This window comes from Diceros bicornis, chromosome 36 (genome assembly GCF_020826845.1).
Source record: "Diceros bicornis minor isolate mBicDic1 chromosome 36, mDicBic1.mat.cur, whole genome shotgun sequence".
Taxonomy (NCBI): Eukaryota; Metazoa; Chordata; class Mammalia; order Perissodactyla; family Rhinocerotidae; genus Diceros; species Diceros bicornis.
In genome coordinates, this window is record NC_080775.1 from 30,137,561 (window position 1) to 30,162,498 (window position 24,938).

At 37.9% G+C, this 24,938-nt stretch overlaps 1 protein-coding gene across 6 annotated transcripts in view; it reads right to left on the bottom strand.

The window, feature by feature from the left end:
• Nucleotides 1–24,938, bottom strand: part of ARHGAP12 (Rho GTPase activating protein 12) — a 124,258-nt gene that overhangs the window by 96,787 nt on the left and 2,533 nt on the right. For 2 of the 6 annotated variants that reach the window (XM_058532734.1, XM_058532731.1), the window contains exons 1-3: nucleotides 23,782–23,906; nucleotides 16,044–16,082; nucleotides 12,850–13,603 (exon numbers count right to left, since the gene is read on the bottom strand). In XM_058532734.1, the coding sequence (XP_058388717.1) occupies nucleotides 12,850–13,527 (678 nt within the window). In that variant the 5' untranslated portion in view covers nucleotides 13,528–13,603; nucleotides 16,044–16,082; nucleotides 23,782–23,906. Of the gene's footprint in view, nucleotides 1–12,849; nucleotides 13,604–16,043; nucleotides 16,083–23,781; nucleotides 23,909–24,938 lie in introns of those variants that run through there. The other 4 variants (XM_058532728.1, XM_058532732.1, XM_058532733.1 and 1 more) reach the window with 4 other exon arrangements.

Consider the following 24,938-nt stretch of genomic DNA (forward strand, 5'->3'; position numbering starts at 1 on the left):
AAAATTAATAAAATCAAGAGCTGGTTCTTTGAAAAGATCAACAAAATTGACAAACTTTTAGCTAGACTCACCAAGAAAAAAAGAGAGAAGGCACAAATAAGTAAAATCAGAAATGAAAGAGGAGAAATTACAACAGACACCTCAGAAATACAAAAGATTATAAGAGAATACTATGAAAAGCTATATGCCAACCAATTTGACAATCTGGAAGAAATGGATAAATTCTTAGAATCATACAACCTTCCAAAACTGGATCAAGAAGAAGTACAGAATTTGAATAGACCAATCACCAGTAAGGAGATCGAAACAGTAACCAAAAACCTCCCCAAAAATAAAAGTCCAGGACTAGACGGCTTCCCTGGCGAATTCTACCAAACATTCCAAGAAGACTTAATACCTATCCTTCTAAAACTCTTTCAAAAATTGAGGAGGGGGGGAAGCTCCCTAACTCATTCTACGAAGCCGACATTACCCTGATACCAAAACCAGACAAGGAGAACTCAAAAAGAGAAAACTACACGCCAATATCACTGATGAACATCGGTGCAAAAATCTTCAACAAAATACTAGCAAATTGGATACAACAATACGTTAAAAAGATTATACACCATGATCAAGTGGGATTTATTCCACTTATGCAGGGATGGTTTAACATTCGCAAATCAATCAACGTGATACACCACATTAATAAAATGAAGAATAAAAATCACATGATCATCTCAACAGATGCAGAGAAAGCATTTGACAAGATACAGCATCCATTTATGATAAAAACTCTGAATAAAATGGGTATAAAAGGAAAGTATGTCAACATAATAAAGACCATATATGAGAAACCCACTGCTAATATCACCCTCAATGGTGAAAAACTGAAAGCTATCCCTCTAAGAACAGGAACCAGACAAGGATGCCCACTGTCACCACTCCTATTTAACATAGTACTGGAAGTCCTAGCCAGAGCAATCAGGCAAAAGAAAGAAATAAAAGGGATCCAAATTGGAAAGGAGGAAGTGAAACTGTCACTATTTGCCGATGACATGATTTTATATATAGAAAACCCTAAAGAATCCACCAGAAAACTTTTAGAAGTAATAAACGAATATGGTAAAGTTGCAGGATACAAAATCAACATACAAAAATCAGTTGCATTTCTATACACTAACAAAGAAGTAGCAGAAAGAGAAATTAAGAATACCATCCTATTTACAATTGCAACAAAAAGAATAAAATACCTAGGAATAAACTTAACCAAAGAGGTGAAAGATCTGTACACCGAAAACTATAAAACACTGTTGAAAGAAACTGAAGAAGACATAAAGAAATGGAAAGATATTCCGTGCTCTTGGATTGGAAGAATTAACATAGTTAAGATGGCCATACTTCCTAAAGCCATCTATAGATTCAATGCAATCCCTATCAAAGTTCCAACATTTTTCACAGAAATAGAACAAAGAATCCTAAAATTTATATGGAACAATAAAAGACCCTGAATAGCTAAAGGAATCCTGAGAAAAAAGAACAAAGCTGGAGGTATCACACTCCCTGATTTCAAAGTATACTACAAAGCTATAGTAACCAAAACAGCATGGTACTGGCACAAAAACAGACACACACATCAATGGAATAGAATCGAAAGCCCAGAAATAAACTCACACATCTACGGACAGCTAATCTTTGACAAAGGAGCCAAGAACATACAATGGAGAAAAGAAAGTCTCTTCAACATATGGTGTTGGGAAAACTGGATAGCCACGTGCAAAAAGATGAAAGTAGACCCTTACCTTACACCATACACAAAAATTAACTCCAAATGGATTAAAGACTTGAATGTAAGACCTGAAACTAGGAAACTTCTAGAAGAAAACATAGGCAGTACACTCTTCGACATCGGTCTTAGCAACATATTTTCAAGCACCACGTCTGACCGGGCAACAGAAACAATAGAAAAAATAAACAAATGGGACTACATCAAACTAAAAAGCTTCTGCACAGCAAAGGAAACCATCAACAAAACGAAAAGACAACCTAACAACTGGGAGAAGATATTTGCAAACCATACGTCTGATAAGGGCTTAATCTCCAAAATATATAAAGAACTCATGCATCTCAACAACAAAAAAACTACCAACCCAATTAAAAAATGGGCAAAAGACCTGAACAGACATTTCTCCAAAGAAGATATACAGATAGCCAGAGACACATGAAAAGATGTTCAAAATCATTAACTATCAGGGAAATGCAAATCAAAACTACAATGAGATATCACCTCACGCCCGTCAGAATGGCTATAATTAACAAGACAGGAAACAACATGTGTTGGAGAGGATGTGGAGAGAAGGGAACTCTCTTACACTGCTGGTGGGAGTGCAAACTGGTGCAGCCAATATGGAAAACAGTATGGAGATTCCTCAAAAAATCAAGGATAGAATTACCATATGATCCAGCTATTCCACTGCTGGGTATTTATCCAAAGAACTTGAAAACACCAATGCGTAAAGATACATGCACCCCTGTGTTCATTGCAGCGTTATTCACAATAGCCAAGACTTGGAAGCAACCTAAGTGCCCATCAAGGGACGAATGGATAAAGAAGATGTGGTATATATACACAATGGAATACTACTCAGCCATAAGAAACGATGAAATCCAGCCATTTGTGACAACATGGATGGACATTGAGGGTATTATGCAAAGTGAAATAAGTCAGAGGGAGAAGGTCAAATACCGTATGATTTCCTTCATTAAGTAGTAGATAATAACAACAATAAACAAACACATAGAGACAGAGATTGGATTGGTGGTTACCAGAGGGGAAGGGGGGACGGAGGAGGGCGAAAGGGATAATTTGGCACATGTGTGTGGTGATGGGTTGTAATTAGTATTTGGGTGGTGAGCATGATGTAATCTATGCAGAAATAGAAGTATAATGATGTACACCTGAAATTTATACAATGTTATAAACCAATGTTACTGCAATAAACAAAAAATTAAAAAAAACAAAAGCAAGTCTAAACAAATGAAGATATATTCCTTGGCCATGGACTGGAAGATTTGATAGTGTTAAGAAGTCAATTCTTCCCAGTTTGATCTACAGATTTAACACAATTCCAACCAAAATGCCAACAAACTATTTTGTAGATATCAACAAATTGCATCCAAATTTTATATGGAAAGACCTAGAACAGCCAACACAATCCTGAAGTTGAAATATGCTTACTACCTAGTTTCAACACTTACTATAAAACTACATTAATCCACACAGCATGGTATTCACAAAAGAATGACACACAGACAAACGGAACAGAATAGAGAGCCCAGAAATATACAAATAGTCAATTGATTGTTGACAAAGGAACAAAGGCAATTCAATAGAGAGAGGAAAAGTCTTTTCAACAAGTGGTGAAGAACAACTGGACATATACACACAAAAAAGATGAACCTAGACAAAGACTTTACACCTTTTACAAATACTCAAAATGGATCATAGACTTAAATGTAAAATGCAAAACCATAAACTTTAGAACTAAAACCAAGAGAAAATCTAGGTAATCCTGGGTTATGGCAATGAGTTTTTAGATAGAAAAGTAAAAACTTGATCCATGAGAGAAATAATTAAGTTGTGGACTTTATTAAAATTAAAAACTTCTGCTCTGTACAAGTCACTGTTAAGAGAATGAAAAGATAAGCCACGGACTGGGAGAAAGAACTTGTAAAATATATATCTGATAAAGAATTTGTATCAAAAACATACAAAGAACTCCTAAAACTCAACAATAAGAAAATAACCCCAATTTAAAAATGAGCAAAAGATATGGACATCTCACCAAAGAAGATATAAAGATGCACAATTAGCATGTGAAAAGATGCTCAATATTATTTGTCATTAGGGATGCAAATTAAAACAACAGTGAGATACTATACATCTATTAGAACGGCTAAAATCCAAAAAACTGACAATACCAAATGCTGGTGAAGATGCTGAACAACAGAAACTCTTATTCACTGCTGATGGGAATGCAAAATGGTACAGCCACTTTGAAAGACAATTTGGTTGTCTCTTACAAAGGTAAACACGGTCTTACCATACTATTCAGCAATCTTAGGTATTTACCCAAGGTATTATCCAACTGATCTTAGGTATTTATCCAAATGATCTGAAATTTCTGTCTACACAAAAACCTGCAGGCAAATATATATAAGGGTTTTATTCACGACTGCCAAAAACTGGAAGCAACCAAGATATCCTTCAATAGATGAAGGACTAAACAAATTATGGCACATCCCTACAATGGGTTATTCAGCAATAAAAGAAATCAGCTATCAAGCCATGAAAAGGCATGGATGAATCTTAAATACATATTGCTAAGTGAAAGAAGTCTACTGTATGATTCCAATCAAAAGCCATTCTGGAAAAGACAAAACCACAGAGTACAAGCATGAGTGGTTGCCAAGGGTTGGAGAGAAGAAGGGAGGGAGGGTGAGTAGGTGAAGCATCAGGGAGTAGGGCAGTGCAACTATTCTGTATGATACTGTAATGTGGATACACAGTACAACGTATTTGTCAAAACCCACTGAACTTCACAGCACAAAGAACAAACCTTGATGTAGGCAATTTTTTTTTTAATGTAGTAATTCAAGGCTAGGCAGGGAATCCCAGGATGGAATGCAGAATATGACCAAAAACTCTAACTTTATTACAACTGTATGAAACAACCTCACTAAACTAGGTAGGGGGAAAAGGAGCTGATTTAAAGAAACTTTAAAAGTGAATGCTATCTGTAAAACCAAAAACAAAAAGAACTGCACAGGAAGTACTATATTCTAGCTGATAAAGTTGTATTCCACAGGGGTTCAAGTTAACATTTCTAATACTGCTATACATGCACACTAGAACTGGACAATTACGCAAACGGAATGGATGGTGGGAGCCACATTTCTCAATGTTGGAGCGGGAGTTTATATATAAGCAACGATCCATGTGAGGACAGATTAGAGTTGCAGACTTCAGTATGAACTCATGTTTAGCTTAACATAGAAGCAGATAGTTACATATGGAAATATTTATAGATATGTGTATATAGATGGGTTAGCATACCAACATGTATTTCTTTGCTCTGTCAGGTGAGAGGGCCTAGAAGCAACGACGTCCCAGTAGCAATGAGCACATCTAGCACCCAGATCTTGGTTTCCAATACCATTCTCCAATTAAGGGAACTAGGACTCCTTGGAAAAATGGCTGATTCTAGGACTGGGGCAAAGAATATAAAAGATGAGCATGGAGCATCTTGTAGTGTCAGAAAGTAAAGAAGTGCTAAAACAAACACACACATGCTCCTAAAAAGAGTTCCCAATGGCCAAAACTAAAATAATTCAACAGCAAAATACAGTAGTATTGGATTATAATCCAAGGTATTAAAAAAAAAAAAAACCTGAGTCCATACAGATATAAATAAATGACTGAATAAATAAATGGTCTAAAGGTATAAATCTCCCATACAAAATAATTCTAAATAATTTTTGTAGAAACTATGCCTTCAATGAGGTGGGGTTTAACTCCCCACTCAAGTATGGGCCACATACAGTGACTTCCTTCCAAAGACTATGGTGTGGAAAGGGAGGGAAAAAAGTAACTTTACAGTGAAAAAATCTGACAACCACCACCTCATCAAGTGATCAAGGTCAATATCAACAGCGATAAATCAGGTTGTATTACCCTTGATATGATGCAATGAAAACAACTCTTTGCCTCTGTGGTCTTCCTCCCAAAAGTCTATAACCACAGTCCAATCATGAGAAAAATATCAGGCAAATTAAAACATAGGGTCATTCTACAACACCTGACCAATACTCCTCCAAAGTGTCGAGGTCATTAAAAAACAAGGAAAGTCTGAGAAACTATCAAAGCCACAAGAAGCCCAAGGAGACAATGACTATTAAATGTAATGTTGGGGGGCTGGCCCGGTGGCATAGTGGTTAAGTTCACATGCTCCGCTTCCGCAGTCTGGGGTTCGCAGGTTCAGATCCCAGGCGTGGACCTACACACTACTCATCAAGCCATGCTGTGGTGGCGTCCCATACACAAAATAGAGGAAGACTGGCACAGATGTTAGCTCAGGGCCAATCTTCCTCACCAAAAAAAATATACATAAATAAAAGTAAATGTAATGTGGTATCCTAGAAGAGATCCTTGAAAAACAAAAAGGACATTAGATAAAAACTAAGGGAATCTGAATAAAATATGGACTTTAGTTAATAATAATGTATAACATTGGTTCATTAATTGTGACAAAAGAATCACACTGATATAAGATGTTAATAATAGGGAAAACCAGGGGTGGGGTATATAGGAACTCTCTAATTTCTTCACAATATTTCTCTAAGTCTAAAAGTGTTCTGAAAAAAAAGTTCATTAAAAATAAGAAAAATACATCAATTGTATTTCTATATGCCAGCAATAAATACATGAATGCCAAAATTAAAATACAGTACCATTTACCATAGCTCTGAAAAATTTAAACACTTAGGTGTAAATCTAACAAAATCTTACAGGACTTAACGCTGAAAATTACAAAATACTGATGAAACAAATCAAAGAAGATCTAAATAAGTGAAGAGACTTACAATATACATGGATTGAAAGAATCAACATAGTAAAGACGTCCATTTTCTCTGAAATGACATAGAGGTTAATGTAATTCCTATCAAAATCTCAGGAAGATGTTTTGTAGTTAAAGATGAGATTATCCTAAAATTTATGAGGAAAAGCAAAGGAACTAGAACAGGGATGTTAGTTCCTGTGGCTGCTGTAACAACTTTTAAAACAACAAAAGAATTTATTCCCCCACAGTTCTGGAGGCCAGAAGTCCAAAATCAGTTATCACCGGGCTGAAATCAGATCTTGGCAGGGCTGCACTCCCTCCAGACGCTCTAGAAGAGAATTCTTTCTTTGCTTCTTCCAGCTTCTGCTGGCAGCCAGCATTCCTTGGCTTGTGGCCATATCACTCCTATCTTCAAGACCAGCATCTCCAAATCTCTCTCTGCTCCACACAGCCTTCTCTGTGTGTGGTGTCCCCTATGCCTCTCTAAAGGACATTTGTGATCTCACGCAGGGTCCAGGATAACGTCTGCATCTCAAAATCCTTAACTTAATCATATCTGCAAAGACCTTCTTTCCCAAAACAGTAACATTTACATGTTTCAGGGATTAGGACCTGACATCTTTGGTGGATATTATTCAGCCTACTACAAGAGCTAAAACAATTGTGAAAAAGAAGAATAAAGTGGGAGGAATCAGTCTACCCAACTTTAAGATTTATTATATAGCTACAGTAATCAAGGCTGTGTGGTATTAGGAGGAGGGATAGACATACATATGAATGAAACAGAACAGAGGGTCCAGAAATAGACCCATACAAATATGGCCAATTGATTTCTGACGAAGGTGTAAAAGAAATTTGTTGGAGGAAAGATAGCCTTTTCAATAAATGATATCGTAAAAATTAGATATCAATAGGCAAAAAAAAAAAAAGAACCTTAATTTAATCTCACACCTTATACGAAAACTTAAAATGGACTATAGATTCAAATGTAAGATGTAAAACTATAAATTTTTATTTTCTTCATTTTATTTTTTTTGTGAGGAAGATGAGCCCTGAGCTAACATCCAATGCCAATCCTCCTCTTTTTGCTGAGGAAGATTGGCCCTGGACCAACATCCATGCCCATCGTCCTCTGTTTTATATGGGATGCTGTCACAGCATGGTTTCACAAGTGGTGCATCAGTCCACACCCAGGATCCAAACCTGTAAACCCCATGCTGCCAGAGCGGAACGCAGACACTTAATCGCTACTATAAATTTTTAGGAAAAAAATGGGGAAAATATTTAGGATCTAGGCCTACTGTGATGGTTAATTTTATGTGTCAGCTCAGTAGGGCCAGATATTTGGTGGAACATTATTGTGGATGTCTCTGTGAGGGTGTTTTGGAATGTGATTAACATTTAAATCAGTGGACTTTGAGTAAATCAGACTGCCCCCCATAATGTGGGTGGGCCTCATCCAATCAGTTAAAGGACTGCCTAGAACAAAAGAACAAAAGACTGACCTCCCCCAAGCAAGAGTAAATTCTTCCAGCAGACAATCTTTGGATCTAAACTTCAACAATGGCTCTTCTCTGGGTCTCCAGCCTACAATCCTCCCCTGCAGATTTTGGACTTGCCAGCCTCCATAATCTCATCAGCCAATTCCTTGAGAACGAGTGCCAATTCCTTGAAATAAATCTCTCTCTCTCTCTCTCTCTATATATATATACACACACACATACATATACACACACACACACACACACACACACACACACACACTATTGGTTCTGTTTCCATGGAGAATCCTAATACAGCTATGCAACAAGTTCTTAGATTTGAAACAAAAGCATGACCCATAAAAGGGAAAATTAATAAATTGGACTTTGCCAAAATTAAAAACTTTTGCTCTCCAAAAGACCCTCTTACGAGGATGAAAAGCCAAGCTACACATTGGGAGAAGATATTTGCAAACCATATATCTGACAAATGACTAGTATCTACACTATATAAAGAACACTCCAAACTCTACAAAACCAAACAGTTCACTTAAAAAATGGGCAAAAGACATGAAGAGACATTACAATGAAAAGTATCTATTGATGGCAAATAAGCACGTGAAAAGATGTTCAACATCATTAGCCATTAGGGAAATACAAGTCAAAATCATGAGAGATTATTACACACCTATCAGAATGGCTAAAATAAAAAATAGTGACAATACCAAATGCTGGTGAGCATGCAGAGAAAGTGGATCACATACTTTGCTGATACAAATGTAAAATGGTACAGCCACTCTGGAAAACAGGTTGGCAGTTTCTTAAAAAATTAATTATGCAACTACCATACCATCAGCCATTATACTCATAGGTATTTATGCCAGAGAAATGAAAAGTTATGTTCACACAAAAATGTGTGAAATGTTTATCTACAGGAGCTTTGTTCACAACAGCCAAAAACTATTCAATGAGTGAATGGTGAAGCAAAGTATGGTACATCCATATCATAGAATACTAGTCAGCAACAAAAAGAACAAACACTGATACACACAACCACCTGGATCAATCTCCAGAGAATTATGCTGGATGAAAAAGCCAATCCCAAAAGGTTATATATAGCATATGATTCCATTTATACAACATTCTTAAAATGACAAAATTATAAAAAGAGAGAATAGATCAGTGGTGGCCAGGGGTTATATTGAGGGGTTGGAGTGGGAGGGAAGTGGGTGTGGCTATAAAAGGGCACAGGGATCCTGGTGGTGATGGAAATGCTCACAGTATCTTGACTGTACCAATGTCAATACCCTGAGTGTAATATTATAGTCTAGTTTTGGAAGATGTCACCATTGCAGGTTAACGGGATAGAGCGTACAGGGCACGTCTCTGTATTATTTCTTATAACTGCTTATGAATCTACAATTATCTCAAAACGATCAATGGTAATATAAGTCAGAAAAATTAAAATCTAGCAGAGACAAAGGGGGGGCAGGATGTGCATATTAACTGGAAAGGGGCTCAGGGTTGATTATAGAGGTATATACATACGTACAAATCCATCAAGCTGTACATTTAAGATGAGTGCAATTTACACACTTGATTATATGCTATGCCTCAATGAAAAATTATTTTAAATTGCCATTTGATTATTCATCTTGTTCACTGTGATAATGGTATTGATTACGTATAAGCTTTTTTTGTCTGTAGATTTATCAACAGCCATGAAAGGACCTTTTAGCAGAAGCTGTTTGGGTGGAGTGGTGGGGTCAGAAGCCATACTAGAACAGGTTAAGGAGTGAGTGGGAAATGAGCAAATGCAGAAAAGCAAACACATACACCTTTCTCCAGAAGTTGCCAGTAAAGGGACAGGGTGATAAAGAGATACTCAGAGGGGAAGATTGTGTTGGAGAGTTTTACTAAATGCCGATGGAAAAAACTTGGTAAACAATGAATCTCGGGGCCGGCTCCGTGGCTTAGCGGTTAAGTGCGTGCGCTTCGCTACTGGCGGCCCGGGTTCAGATCCCGGGCGCGCACCGGCGCACTGCTTCTCCGGCCATGCTGAGGCCGCATCCCACATACAGCAACTAGAAGGATGTGCAGTTATGACATACAACTATCTACTGGGGGAAAAATAAATAAATAAATAAAAATAAATAAATAAATAAATAAAAATTAAAAAAAAAAAAAAACAATGAATCTAAAGCCATATGAGCACAATGGTACATAATCTTTGCAAAAGGTTTGTGAAAAAGAAGGAAAGGCAAATATGAAGAGATTGCCCTCTGACAGGAGAAGCAAGGCTTGCACTGTACTGGGGAGAAAGATGACTGCTGATACAGGTGTACTTAGAGATTTGATGGTGGTAATAACAATAATAGAAGTAACAACGACAGCTATATTTTATTGAATACTTACTGTCATAGCCAGCCCCCAAGGTGGCCCCCAATGTCCTCATATCCTGATATTCACAACCTGTGTTTTCTCCTCCCACACAGAATAGCGCTGAACTTGTCATCAATAGGATATGACAGTGTGTGACTTCCAAGATTCAGGCATAAAAGACAATGCAGCTTCTACCTTGTTCTCTCTTGGATTACTCCTTCTCGGGGAAAGCTAGTCACAACATTCAAGCAGCTGTGAAGAGGCCCAACTAGCACCATGTGAGTGAACTGTCTTAGAATCAGCTCCTCCAGGCCCAGCCAAGCCTTCGTAAGACTGCAACCTCATGAGAGACCCTAAGCTTTAGAACTACCCAACTAAGCTGCTTCTGAATTACTGACCCACAGAAACTGAGATGATAAATATTTACTGTTTTAAGCCACTAGATTTGGGAGTAATTTATTAAACAGCAATAGATACCTAATGCAGGTATGTGCTAGGCATAGTTCTAAGCATATTAGACATAGTAACCCACTTAATCTTCAACAACCCTGTGATCCCCATTTTAAGATGAGGATACTGAAACACACAGAGGTGAAGTAATTTGCCCCAATTATCACACAGCTGGTACGTGATATGGAACCAGATTCAAATCTGAAGTCAGTGATGCTAACTGCTGTGCAGTACATCCTCCCCAAAGCCAAAGTGGTTTCTATCCCATGACTTTTATTTTTGCTGTGAAATGCGAGGCAAGTTTATGTGATAAGAGAGCAGGGAAAAGCAAGTGACTCAGAGAACTGAAGAAAATGGAAAAGGTTTGAAACAGCTGCCATGAGGAGTTCGGAAGAGGACTGGCTAGAGAAATGTAATAGGATTTCCAGTGTTAAGGGTCCAAGAGAGGTTAGGGGCCATGAACTTCCATGCCATCCAGTGAATTTAAGATGACTATAAGAGATTTAAGAGAACACAGGACTGCTAGTGAACCTAAATATAAAGTGTGATTTGAAGTATGAAATAGTGGTGATGGCTGGATGGAATGGAAACACATGTCTTTCCCAAGTCCCACTAGTTCAATAAGGAGCCATGACAGAAAAATTCCAGGAAACACTATATATTCTATGTCAAAGTACAACATAAAGACTCAAGAAAAGAAACCCTACTAAGACGCATGATGATAAACTGCCAGTGCCACTTCACGTAACTGCCATGATCTCAAACATCAGAAGTTTTCCTAAAAAACCTTCCCTTTTTTCTATGTTCATTCAAAATGTCACAAGAAAAATTAAAACCTATAGAAAAAACATACTAGCTCCATTACAATCAGATTACCCCTACGAGCAGCTTCACAATTATTCACTGACTTAACCTGATGAAAAACTCTTAAAACAGAGCTTTAGGCCAAAAATTTATCAATTTTTAAATTCACTTAAAGTTAGACTTTTTCAAATAGATCCCAGTTTCAATTTCTTTTTTTTTTTTCCCCTTTTTCTCCCCAAGGCCCCAGTAGATAGTTGTATGTCATAGCTGCACATCCTTCTAGCCGCTGTACATGGGACGCCGCCTCAGCATGGCCGGAGAAGCAGTGCGTCGGTGCGCGCCTGGGATCCGAACCCGGGCAGTCAGTAGCGGAGCACGCGCACTTAACCACTAAGCCACGGGAGGCGGGGCCAGCCTCCCAAGTTTCAATTTCATGCATGTGCTTTTAAAATTTACTTCACTTTACTTGACAAATAAATGGCATAAACTAATCTTAAAATAAAGTTAGGTAAGGGATAAAGAAAAATCAAACCATAGACACAAAAAATTTTTTCCAGGCTAATACTCAGTGCAAGCAAGTGTGGATACTTAGACATTTAAGATAAAAAAGTGCATGAATGAAGGTAAAGGTTTATGAGCTCTCTATTTTTTTTATATTCAAAGGTAATAAACAAGTTTAAAAGAACAAGAGTTAGCAGATAACATTCCAATGACATCTTTCCTCATATATTCTTTATTATCTGAAGAGGACTTATTAGAATCAAGTCAAAATGAGTATAGCTAGAAAACAAATTTTTTCTAGTAAAAGAAATATCACCACTGGGTAAATTAAGTAAATCCTTTCTCTCTTACGCATAATCAATAAAGAAAAGAAAAAACTTTTCCACACTCAGAGTAGTCCCATAAGGGTACAAAAATAATTACGGAAACCACAAAGCGAACCTCTCCAAACACCACAGGTTATTTCACATATTCTCTCTCTCTTTATATCAGGATAGAACCCAGGTATTATGAAAACATGAAGTGAAACAAACAATTCTGAACTCTTTCAAAGATTTTAGTTAAAATAAAACGTATAATTAATGTGTGTATTCAGGTGTACAAGTGTTTCATCATTCCATCTTTCATCTTACCCTTATCTGCTCAGTGGAGCTGCTGCTCAGTTCATCACCAGATTCCGAATCCTGACGTATCCTTTCTGAGCCTTCTCCTGCTGAATCACAAGACTGTTCCTGAGAGAAGCTACCTTTCTCCACGTCCAAGAACTCCGGACCTGGAAAGTGACCAAATAAGCGCGTCCTACTCTGGCTGGAAACTTTAGGAGAATGTGCGTCACTGTTAAACTTTCCATTATTATGGGTCAGGTCCAGGCTTAGGTTAAGAGTCTGACCTGGATTATAATTCGGCCCAAAATTCTGATTGGCGTCACGAATGAGACCTGTTCCGTGAACAGACGACGATGGCTTTCCAAAACTTGAAAGCTCGGGCAATTTGTTCACATTTTCTGTTGATCTCTGAAGATGGAGACTCTGTATCACTTTCACAGAATTATTCGGCAGTCCCATTGCCTGTTTAACAGGCGGCATTAGAGCTTTGCGGGTGACCTCCTTCACATACTGGGCTGGCACATAAAACGCTTTGGAATTCTCATCTGATTTAACTTGCCACCAGTCATCATTGGTCTTTTTCACCAAGATGTATCGTTCCCCTTGTTTTATCACAATCTTTCTGTCCTTTGCTTCATATTCATAATCATATTCCACTTCAATATACACTTGTCCTGGAACAATCTTCCCACTTCTGTCAGCCATTTTTATTCAGTAACATTCACCTCTCAGAAAGGATGGTATGCCACATTATGGTTTTACAGCTTTTGGATTAATATAGCTATTTTTATTTAAAAGGAGGAAGAGAAGAAAAAAGTTAACGTAGTCTGGATTTTTAATATTTACTCACAAGCATCATATATTAAGATCCATTTAAAGAACATTACCTTCAAATCTCAAACCCCAGAAAGTAAACATGTATCTAATATGTATTTTCCTACATTAAAAACACTCTCATTCTGGGGCCAGCCCAGTGGTGTAGTGGTTAAGTTCGCGTGCTCCACTTCAGTGGCCCAGGATTTACAGGTTTGGATCCTGGGCGTGGACCTATGCACTGAGTATCAAGCCATGCTGTGGTGGCATCCCATACACAAAATAGAGGAAGATGGACACAGATGTTAGCTCAGGGCCAATCTTCCTCAGCAAAATGAGGAGGATTGGCAACAGATGTTAGCTCAGGGCTACTCTTCTTCACCAAAAAAAAAAAAAAAAAAAAAAAACTCTTATTCTAACTATAATCTACATTTTCCAGTCATTTATGGCCAAAATCAAACCAATGACTGGAACAGTAAATACACTAACCAGCCAGACACAAGACTATCAAAAATAAAAGGGTAGGACTTTCCTTCTTTTCAGGACTACCTCAACCTCCTTCACTTTCTTAGAAAGGCTCACTAGTAACAGCTAATACATATTAGGCACTTACCAAGGGCCAGGCACTGAGCTAGGTTCACTGCACACCTTACCTAAGACCCTCCTTGAAGTTGGAGTTGAATTTCAAGAACCTTGAATTTCAATGACCCTGTACTATTTATTTTCTAAAATGATCAAGACCATTAATGGGCTTAAAAAAAAAGTTATCCAATTATAGAAGTTTCCCTTACTAATATAAATGGATAAAAACGACAGCACTGTTACTGTTAGGTGAAATACAAAGATAAACAAGAGAAATTGCTAGTTTACTTTGTTTCTCTCTTATGTCTAGCTCAGGAGAGCCACATCCTTGTTAGGTTGAATCCCACAAACGCCAACAAATAACCAGTCTTTTTATTTGTAAATGTTAAAAGTCCACACACACGCTCTCAATTCAAAGTCTATTACAAATAGCCCTAAATTGGCTTGAGAAATCTAGGATTCACTTTCATTACTATATCAATTCCAAAATTTTTTTTTTTTTAATGAGGAAGATTAGCCCTGGGCTAACATCCGTGCCCATCTTCCTCTACTTTGTATGTGGGACGCCTGCCACAGCATGGCTTGATAAGCAGTGCGTAGGTCCACACCCAGGATCTGAACCCACGAACCCCAGCTTGCCAAAGCAGAGCATGCGAACTTAACCCACTACGCCACCGGGCCAGCCCCCAATTCCAAAATACTTTGGCATTCAATCTTCAAAATGATTACAGCATCTCAATATTGCTACAACTCAAGTCAAGCCATTGCAGGATGAATTGTGCTCCCCAAAAAGAAATGTTTAAGTCCTAACTTTAGGATCCGTGAATGTGACCTTATTTGGAAATAGGGTCTTTGCAGATGTAATCAATTTAAGATAAGGTTATTCTTGATTAGAGTGGACCCTGAAATCCAATGACTGGTGTCTTTACAAGGAGAGGGAGATTTGGAGACAAGGAAAGGAGACACACAGAGGGAAGAAGACCACGTGAAGACAGAGGCAGAAATTGGAGGGAGGCAGCTACAAGCCAAAACAAGAAAGGATTCTCCCCTAGAGCCTTCAGAGAGAGCACAGCCCTGCTGACACCTTTATTTTGGATGTCTAGCCTCCACAACTGTGAGAGAATAAGTTTTTGCTGTTTTAAGCCACCCAGTTTGTGGCACTTGGTTACAGTAGCCCTAAGAAACTAACACCTTCAACCAAATGCTCAGGGATCCTAAGGAGACCCTAAGTAATTCTGAATACTAAGATGTACCACAAATGTTTACCCAGGGTCCCATGACAATCTACCAATTTTCCTCAGCACCCATGGCATAATACTGGGCATAATATTACTGTACGATCTATGTGCAATAACAATCATTCCCTGAGGACAATACTCTTCTCTGTAACAGATAAAGCCCATAAGCCCAGGTGATAAATAAATTAGTGATACAATTTCAGTATCTAAAATTTACTTTCTAGACAAACTACTTGAATAACAAATTTAATATAGTAATGTTGAGGCCGGCCAGGTGGCATAGTGGTTAAGTGCGCGCACTCCGCTGCAGCGGCCCGGGGTTCGGATCCCGGGCGCGCACCAGTGCACCGCCGCTTGCATGCTGTGGCGGCGTCCCCCATAAAGTGGAGGAAGATGGGCACGCATGTTAGCTCAGAGTCAGTCTTCCTCAGCAAAAAGAGGAGGACTGGCATGGATGTTAGCTCAGGGCTGATCTTCCTCACACACACACACACACACTATATATATATATATATATATATATATATATATATATATATATATATATATATAATGTTGTTTTGAAAAATAAATAAATAAAAAACTTACCTTAGAAGGAGAAATAAATATCCAATATTTCATTTACACCTACAAAAAAAAATAAAGTTCATTAACTTTAACAGGATTGCTTCAAGAAGGCTAAGAATATAAGGCTGCTCACATTTTCAGAAGCATAACTTTTTTATAACAGCTATAAAGAACACAGTACAATTTTATAGACCACAACTGTGTTCAGCAGCACCCTCCAAACAAGTACAAACACAAGGGATGCTTTACCACTGCCCTCTCCTACTTCATTTCCACATGGTTTCAACTTCATTTCTGCACCTTATTTTTTTATTCTGACAGAAATATCTTTTTAAACTTCTAATTATGTGAGAAACAACTTTTGTAAAATTATTTAAATGACAGAACTGTTTTTCTAGTTGATGGTATTGAGTGAGTAAAGAAAATGAAAACAGGGGCCGGCCCTGTGGCGTAGTGGTTAAGTGCGTGCGCTCCACTGCTGGCAGCCGGGGTTTGGATCCCGGGCGCGCACCGACGCACCGCTTGTCAGGCCATGCTGTGGTGGCGTCCCATATAAAGTAGAGGAAGATGGGCACGGATGTTAGCCCAGGGCCAGTCTTCCTCAGCAAAAGGAGGAGGATTGGCATGGATGTTAGCTCAGGGCTGATCTTCCTCACACACAAAAAAGCAAATGAAAACAAATGTTAAGAGGGTATTGGGAGCCCTAATATACTTCCCCACAGATTGCTTACTAAGTATCAATAGGGAACTATACCTTTACAATGGAGGAATCTGGCAGTCATGAGCTTAACCAAGTGATCAAACTTAGCAAGACCGACAGTGGGACAACCTGACGATACCTGCCTTCCAGTGTGATGCAATAAGATGCATACAATGTCACCTATGTTGTATTCTTGCCACAAACATGTTTAACCTTAAGCTAATTATTAGGGACAAAATCTAGAATGTGAGACATTCTATTAGACAACCGAGTTGAAGTCTTCCAAAAAATCAATTTCACGAAAAATGAAAAGAGGAGGAAGAGTCTTCCAGATGAAAAGAAACTACTGACACACAACTGAATCCATTTGGTGTTCTACTAGATACCTAAACCTTACCATATCCAAATCTACTTCCTATCTCTGCCCCACCCCAGCCCTGCCAAATGTGGATGACCTTTCCCATCACACTAAATAGAAATTCTAACCTTCCAAATGTTCAGCCTTTACTTGCATGCATTACCAGGACATTAGCAGCTACGTGCTTTAATCCTTTTACCTACATTAAAGTTTTTCGATACAATTTTTCAAAATTCTACATTGAAATACTTATCCTCAGGTGATTTTTTTTTCTTTTTTTGTTTCCAGGAAGTATGAAATAACGTAAGAAGTATCTTTGCAAGTGTTGAAACGAGTAAGGGAATATGCTGAAGATTACAGAGCTCAAACACACTACAATTGGTCAGACATTTACCCACAGGAATGGAGAAAAGGAAAGTATGAAGAATAACCAGTAATTGTATGATTTCATGTTAGTAGGAGAGGGGCTGTGGAGCGGGGAGCGACAATGGGTTAAAGGCTAGTCCGTGTTCAGTCTCATTCACTGCCAGGCTTTATGACTACACCTTGCCCAGTGACTACACAGATAAGTATGAAGGAGGAGTCAGGGAGAAAGATACAGAAGCTAGTTTCACTATGTTCAACGTAAGACATCAAATCTAAAGTTTCAGTTAAATGCCATGAGTACTGGGACCACAAGGAAAATGGAGAAGTAGTCAAAGGACAGAAGAGACAGGTATCAAGGCAGATGACATGAGCAAGAGTGGGCACAATGGGGTAAGAGAACAGGAGCTGAGATAAATTTCTAGTTAATACTGGGATGGGAGTGGGAACGAAATGGGGAAGCCCCTAAGAGAAACCAATAAAATTATAAACTTCTAGAAAGTCATGTAGTATGAATTATGTATTATAATCCAAGGTCCAAGAAAAGTTAGATAAAATAAAAATGAAGAGAAAGCCTTACTATGCACTATGAAGTCAAAGAAAATTAAAATAATTATGGAGTAGCTCCAAAAACTTAGACCTAAGTGAAAATTATCTGCAAATGTGTGAATAACTTATGTTGCCTATTTTTATGTAAAAACATAAGCTGTATTAAAACAAATGTTTATAGTTTTAATTTTGGTTGGTTTGTTTCTTCCTCTATTCCCCAAACTTGTGGATTCTTCTCTTCAGATTAGGTTGAGAACTGTCTATCCTGGTAATTTATCCTCTCAAGTATTTTGGTTAGAATCTTACTCACTCAACTACAATGCCCTCTAAGCACAACGCTCCTCTATTTAAAATATATTCTACACTCATCACCACACTCCTCCACCCACATTCATTACACACACACTTATACAACTACTAAGTACCCAATAACCAGTATATAGAGTTTTTGCATATCTACAGCCCAGTACCAACCTCTGCTTCTCTTTGCAGTTTCAAAAATACCCACTGCAGGCTTTTCATGGCTCTAACCAGTCTTCTTCTTCCTCATGTTTCAACAAGAACAGACATACAGGTAGACACACCACACACACAACTGCATACATCTTTTACTTCTCTTCCCCCAGTCAGATTCAGAACTTTCTATTACGCTATTTTAAAAACTATCAGCCTCCTCCTTTCTGTCTGCCAATTTGTCTCATTTTCTTTCCTACCACTAATTACATAACTCAGCAAACGTTATCTTCCTCCCCCAGGACATCTGTTTTAATCAACCACATCTCTCAGCATGATATCCTTACTAGATATATCAAAAAAGTAAACAAGTAAACAAAATCTTAAGAGAAATATAGTAAATGTATCCATAATTAATGTTTATAATTTAAGTCAAATACATATATGTACAAACTATTTAGCAATTCTAATACCATGAACAAAATGTTAATATAGCCTCACATGTAAATATTAACCGACTTACAAATACCACAATTTAAGCACAGATTCTTGACATGAAGTCCTCCAAGCAGTTTTAAAAGTATTTGTTTAAAATTAACCCCTAGGGGCCGGCCTGGTGGCACAGCAGTTAAGTGAGCATGCTTCGCTTCAGCACCCAGGATTCGCAGGTTCGGATCCCAGGTGTGCACCGACGCACCGCTTGTCAAGCCATGCTGCAGCAGCGTCCCATATAAAGTGGAGGAAGATGGGCACGGATGTTAGCCCAGGGCCAATCTTCCTCAGCAAAAAAGAGGAAGACTGGCATCGGATGTTAGCACAGGGCTGATCTTCCTCACAAAAAGAAATTAAATTAAATTAACCCCTAAACAGGCCTCTACTAAAGAAATCAATTAAACTTAACGAGAACAAAAACATTAACAACAATTCCAGCATAAGAAATTATCCCATGAAATAATTTTGTAAATTGTACACTTAACAAGAAATCAGAGGTCATCACTAAAGGGCACTTCACTTAAAGTTTTTTCATAATGCATGAGTGCTGTTTTCTAAGAATAAAAAGATGTAGAATATAAGACATTTCTTTAGGCCTAAAGAAGAGAAAGAAAATATAGTGATTAATATTATAAACTATTCTGGCCATAAAGAAATAGCAAAAATAGGAACAGCAGAAAGGATAGAGGAAATAACAGGGTAACTGGAAAGCAGTAGAGAACACAGTCAAGTGAAAACTGGTGCAGGAAATTCAAAACCAAGATTGAAATCTGACACAAAAATGAGGAAACAACAAAAGAAACTTGAGGGAAAGCAAGCATATTTCAATAAAAATGACATTTGCATGGGGTATTTTAGGAAGATTTGTGCCAAGAAGTCTTTCTCAATCAGAAATGGGGTGGACATGACTTCTTCTTGGATTGTTAAAAGAAGGGAGAAAATATGCCAATTTAAAAAGGAGGAGATACGACCTTCAGTTTGGCAATGAGTTTTTAGATACATCACCAAATGCACCATCCGTGAAAGAAAAAATTAAGTAGGACTTTATTAAAATTTAAAACTTCTGCTCTAAAGACACTGCCAGAGAACAAACACAGAAACCACAGACAAGGAGAAAATATTTGCAAGACACATCTGATGAAGGACTTGTATCTAAAATATACAAAGAACTCTTAAAACTCAACAAAAAGAACCAAATTTCTTAAATGGAAAAAGGATCTGAGAAGACACATCATGAATGAAATAAACAGACGGCAAATAAGCACATGAAAAAATGATCAACATCAAGTCATTAGGGAATTGCAAAGTACAACAAGATACCACTGCACACCTATTAGAATGGCTAAAATCCAAAAAACTGACCTCACCAAATGCTGGTAAGGATGCAGAGCAACAGGAACTTTCACTCACTGCTGGCAGGAATGCAAAATGATACAGCCATTTTGGAAGACTTGAGCAGTTTCTTACAAAGCTAAACATGGTCTTACCACACGATCTAGCAATCACATGCCTAGGTATTTACCCAAATGAGTTGAAAATTTATTTCCACAAAAAGTCCTGCACGCAAATGTTTATTGCAGCTTTATTTATAACTGCCAAAAACTGGAAGCAACCAAGATGTCCTTCAATAAGAGAAAATATAAACTGTGAGACATCCATACAATGGAACATTATTCAGTGATAAAAAGAACTATCAAGCTACAAAAAAACACAAATGAATCCCAGATATATTTTGCTAAGTGAAAGCAGTCAGTCTGAAAAAGCTACATACTGAATGATTTCAATTATATGACATTTTGGAAAGGTCAAAACCACAGAGACAGTGATTGCTAGGGGTGGGGAGAAGGAAGGGAGGGTCCATAGGTGAAGCACAGAGGATTCTTTTAGGTCAATAAAACTATTTTGTATGATACTGTAACGATGGATATATGACATTATGCACTTGTCAAAACACATTAATCTTTAAAACACAAATCGGGAACTTCAATGTACGCAAATTTTAAAAAATCATTTAGGAGGTCAGGGGAATCCCAGGATGGAAAGCAGATGAGAAAAGATAGTCTAAGAGCATTACGAACATATGGAACAATCTCACTGAATGGGAGAAAAGGTGGAGAAGATGCTAACCAATTTTGGAAATAAGCGGGGTCTATAAGAATACAGGCCAAGAAACTGCAGATAAGTACTATGTCCTAGTTAATAAAAACGTTTCCCATGGGGGTACGAAATCAAAATTCTGATACTGCTATACATGTATACTGGAAATGAATAATTAAGTAAATGGAATGTAGATGGTGGGAGCCAGGTTCCTCCATGTTGGAGTAGGAATTTATAGACAAGCAAGGGGAGAAGGCTGGAACGATCTATGTGGTAATGGATTAGACTTGGAGATATCAATATGAACTCATTTTTAGCTTACCACGGATACAGATGATTACATAAAGAAATATTACAGATACGTGTCCGTATACTGCTTAGTACACATGTACATATTTCCTTGCTGTCAGTAATAATGACACCCCAGCACCAAGAAGCACATCTAGCACCCAGATATGGTTTCTAATATCATTCTTCAAATAAAGGAACCAAGGCTCTTTGGAGAAACGGCTGATTCTAGGACTGGGGAAGGAAATATACAAGAGGAGCCTGGAGTATCTTGCAGTGCCATACTGACCCTCGCCCCTCCCCCATCTGGATTTTAAGCACTTGATTTAAATGCTTCTTAGTTTTAGACAACTGTCTTCTTAAACTATAACTCAAATTAAAAGTGACAGTATGCATATTTTAGAATGTGACCCCTAGAATGTGACCTTGGTATTTACCCAAGAGGAATGAAAGCATACATCCAAAGACCTGTACGTGAATGTTTGCAGCAGCTTTATTTGTTATAGCCCCAAACTCGAAACAACCCACAAGTCCACCAACAGATGAGTGGGTAAACTAATTCTGGTATATCTACACAACGGGATATCACTCAGCAACAAAAAGGAACGAACTACTGATATGCACAAGAAACAGGAAGAATCTCAAAACAATTTTGCTGAGTGAAAAAAATCCAGACAAGAAAGAGTGCATACTATATGAGTCCATCTGCATAAAATTCTAGAAAATACAAACTAATCTATAGTGACAGAAAGCAGATCAACAGTCACCAGGGAACAAGGGCAATGCATTTCAAAGGGACTCAAGAAAATTGGGGGTGGGGGGGTAGGGGGTGATAAATATGTTCATTATTGTGATAATCGTGATGGTTTCACAAGTATATAAATATGTCAAAACGTATCAAACTGCACACTTAAAATATGTGCAGTTTATTATACAGCAATTATACCTCAATAAAGCTGTTAAACAAAACCCTAATAACGAAAATTAAAACCTCCAGATATCACTACCCGTCTACTAGGATGGCTTTAAAAACACACACACATACACACACACAATATTTTGTATGGTAAGGATACCAGCAACTGGAATTCTCATTCATTGCTGCTGTGAATGCAGAATGGTACAGTCACTTTGGAAGACATTTTGTCAGTTTCTTATAAAGGTAAACATACATTTACCATATGATCTACCAACTCCTCTTCCAGGCATTCACCCAAGAGAAATGAAAACATAAGTCCGTGCAAAGCCCTCACATTCTTAACAGCTTCATTCACAATAGCCAGAAATTGGAAACAACCCAAAGGCCTACAACTGGTGAATGCCTAAACAAACTGTGGTACATCCACCTGTAAAACAGGAAACAATACAAACCTCAAAGGACCCTTGTGAGAAGGGAAAGGGAAAATGTGAAAAAGTACTTAGTAAACTATAAAGCATGACAGACAGCATCACATTCACCACTGCTTACTAAGGAAGCAAAGCTGTGACAGAAGAGTGCTCACACATCACACAGCCTTCTACGTCTGGCTTGTTTCACTCAGAATAAAGCTTCTGAGAGTCACCCATGTTGTTGTATGTATCAGGACTTCATTCCTTTTTATTGTTGAGTGTTAGTGCAGTTTACTGTATGTATATTATATGTCAATAAAACTGATTTTTTAAACAAACCAATAATATTTAGCAAAATACAGATAATTTTCAGCAAACTTTTAAAGATGTCACTCTAACTTCAAAATGTATTCTACTTTCTCCCGTCGTAAAGGGAAAGAGCACAGAACTCAGGATCAGAGGCCTCAAATTTAAATCTAGGATTTGCCATTTACCAGCTCTCAGACGCTGAGCACCTTAACTTATCTGTAAAACAAAGGAAACAATACCAACTTGAAAAGATCCTTGAGAGAATGGAAACAGAAAAGTACTTTGTAAACTACAAGGCATGATACACAGTATCCACATTAATCACTGCTTCTCAAGGAAGCAAAAGTTGCAAGAGCAGAAAAACACTCACCAATGAACTGATGGCTTATAAAATCAGTCCCTCCTCAAATGTCCCTGTCTCTGCCTGCTGCTACCTATGAGACCTAAGACAAGTCATTTAACCTCTCTGAGCCTCAGCTGTTTCCATTTGTGAAATGGAGCTTATTAACAGTACATACCACATATTGGGAGAATTAAATGAGTAAATATGTGTAAAGCATGTGGTACAATGCCTGGCACATAGTAAGAAATGAGTAACTATGTGTAAAGCATGTAGTACAATGCCTGGCACATGGTAAGAAATGAGTAAATATGTGTAAAGCATGTGGTACAATGCCTAGCACATGGTAAGAAATGAGTAAATATGTGCAAAGCATGTGGTACAATGCCTGGCACATGCTAAATGCTTTATAAGTTTTAACTTATTACGAAAATACAATTATCAACCCATCAGACCTAATCCTAGCTTCCATCCCACTCACCTGAGCTGCAGTAGTGTAGGTCCTATCAGTGATCTGGATCACTGCTTTTGAAACTTTTAGTGAGCAAGGGAATCACCTGGACAGCTTCCTGAAAAAAACAAAAACCTTTTTACTTTAGACAAGTTTTAGATTTACAGAATTATTGCAAAGATAGTACAGAGAATTCCCATACACCTAGTACACAATTTTCCCTACTATTAACAGCTTACATTAGTATGGTACATTTGTCATAGTCAATGAACCAATACTGGTGATAATGTCCATACTTTATTCAGATTTCCTGCATGTTTCCTAATGACCTTTTTCTCTTCTAGGATCTCATCCAGAATACCACATATACACTTTGTAGTCATATCCTGTAGCTTTTAAAACACAAGTTACTGGGCTAGCCCCACTGGCCTAGTGGTTAAGTTTGGCGCACTCCGCTTTGGCAGCCTGGGTTCAGTTCCCAGGTGTGGACCTACACCACTTGTCTGTCAGTGGCCATGCTGTGGCAGTGGCTCACATACAAAAAGAGGAAGATTGGCAACAGATGTTAACTCAGGGCAGATCTTCCTCAGGAAAAAAGAAACCCACAAGTTACTGAAACCCCAGATATTCTAATAAGAGTAGGTATGAGGTGCCGTCCAAAATTTACATTTTTAACAAGTTCCCAAAGGTTGCTGATAGGGCCAATCTAAAAATTCACTTAGACTAGCACTGATCTAGAGTCTAGACTCCACAACTGTGCTTTTCAATATAGTAGCCACCAGCCAAATGTGGCTACTGAGCATTTGAAGCGCAGCTAATCTAAATTGAGATGTGCTGTAAGTGCAGAGTACATACTGGATTTCAAAGACTTAGTCCAAAAAGAAGAATGTAAAATATCTCCTTAATAATTTCATATTGATTATATGATAAAAATTTACTTATTTATTTCACTTGGGATCTTTTTCATTTTTTTATCATGGACTAAAACAAAAAAAAAAAAAAAAACCTTTAAAATCACACAGGTGATTGGCATTGTTTCTGTTGGACGGCAGTGGTCTGTGTTCTGGGCAGAAGAGCAGCATCGGTATCACCTGGGGGCTGAGAAGTTCAGGTGATTCCTCTGCACATTAAAGTTTGAGAAGCACTAGATTACCAACAGGCCAGGGGGGCTTAGAGCAGGCAGCATG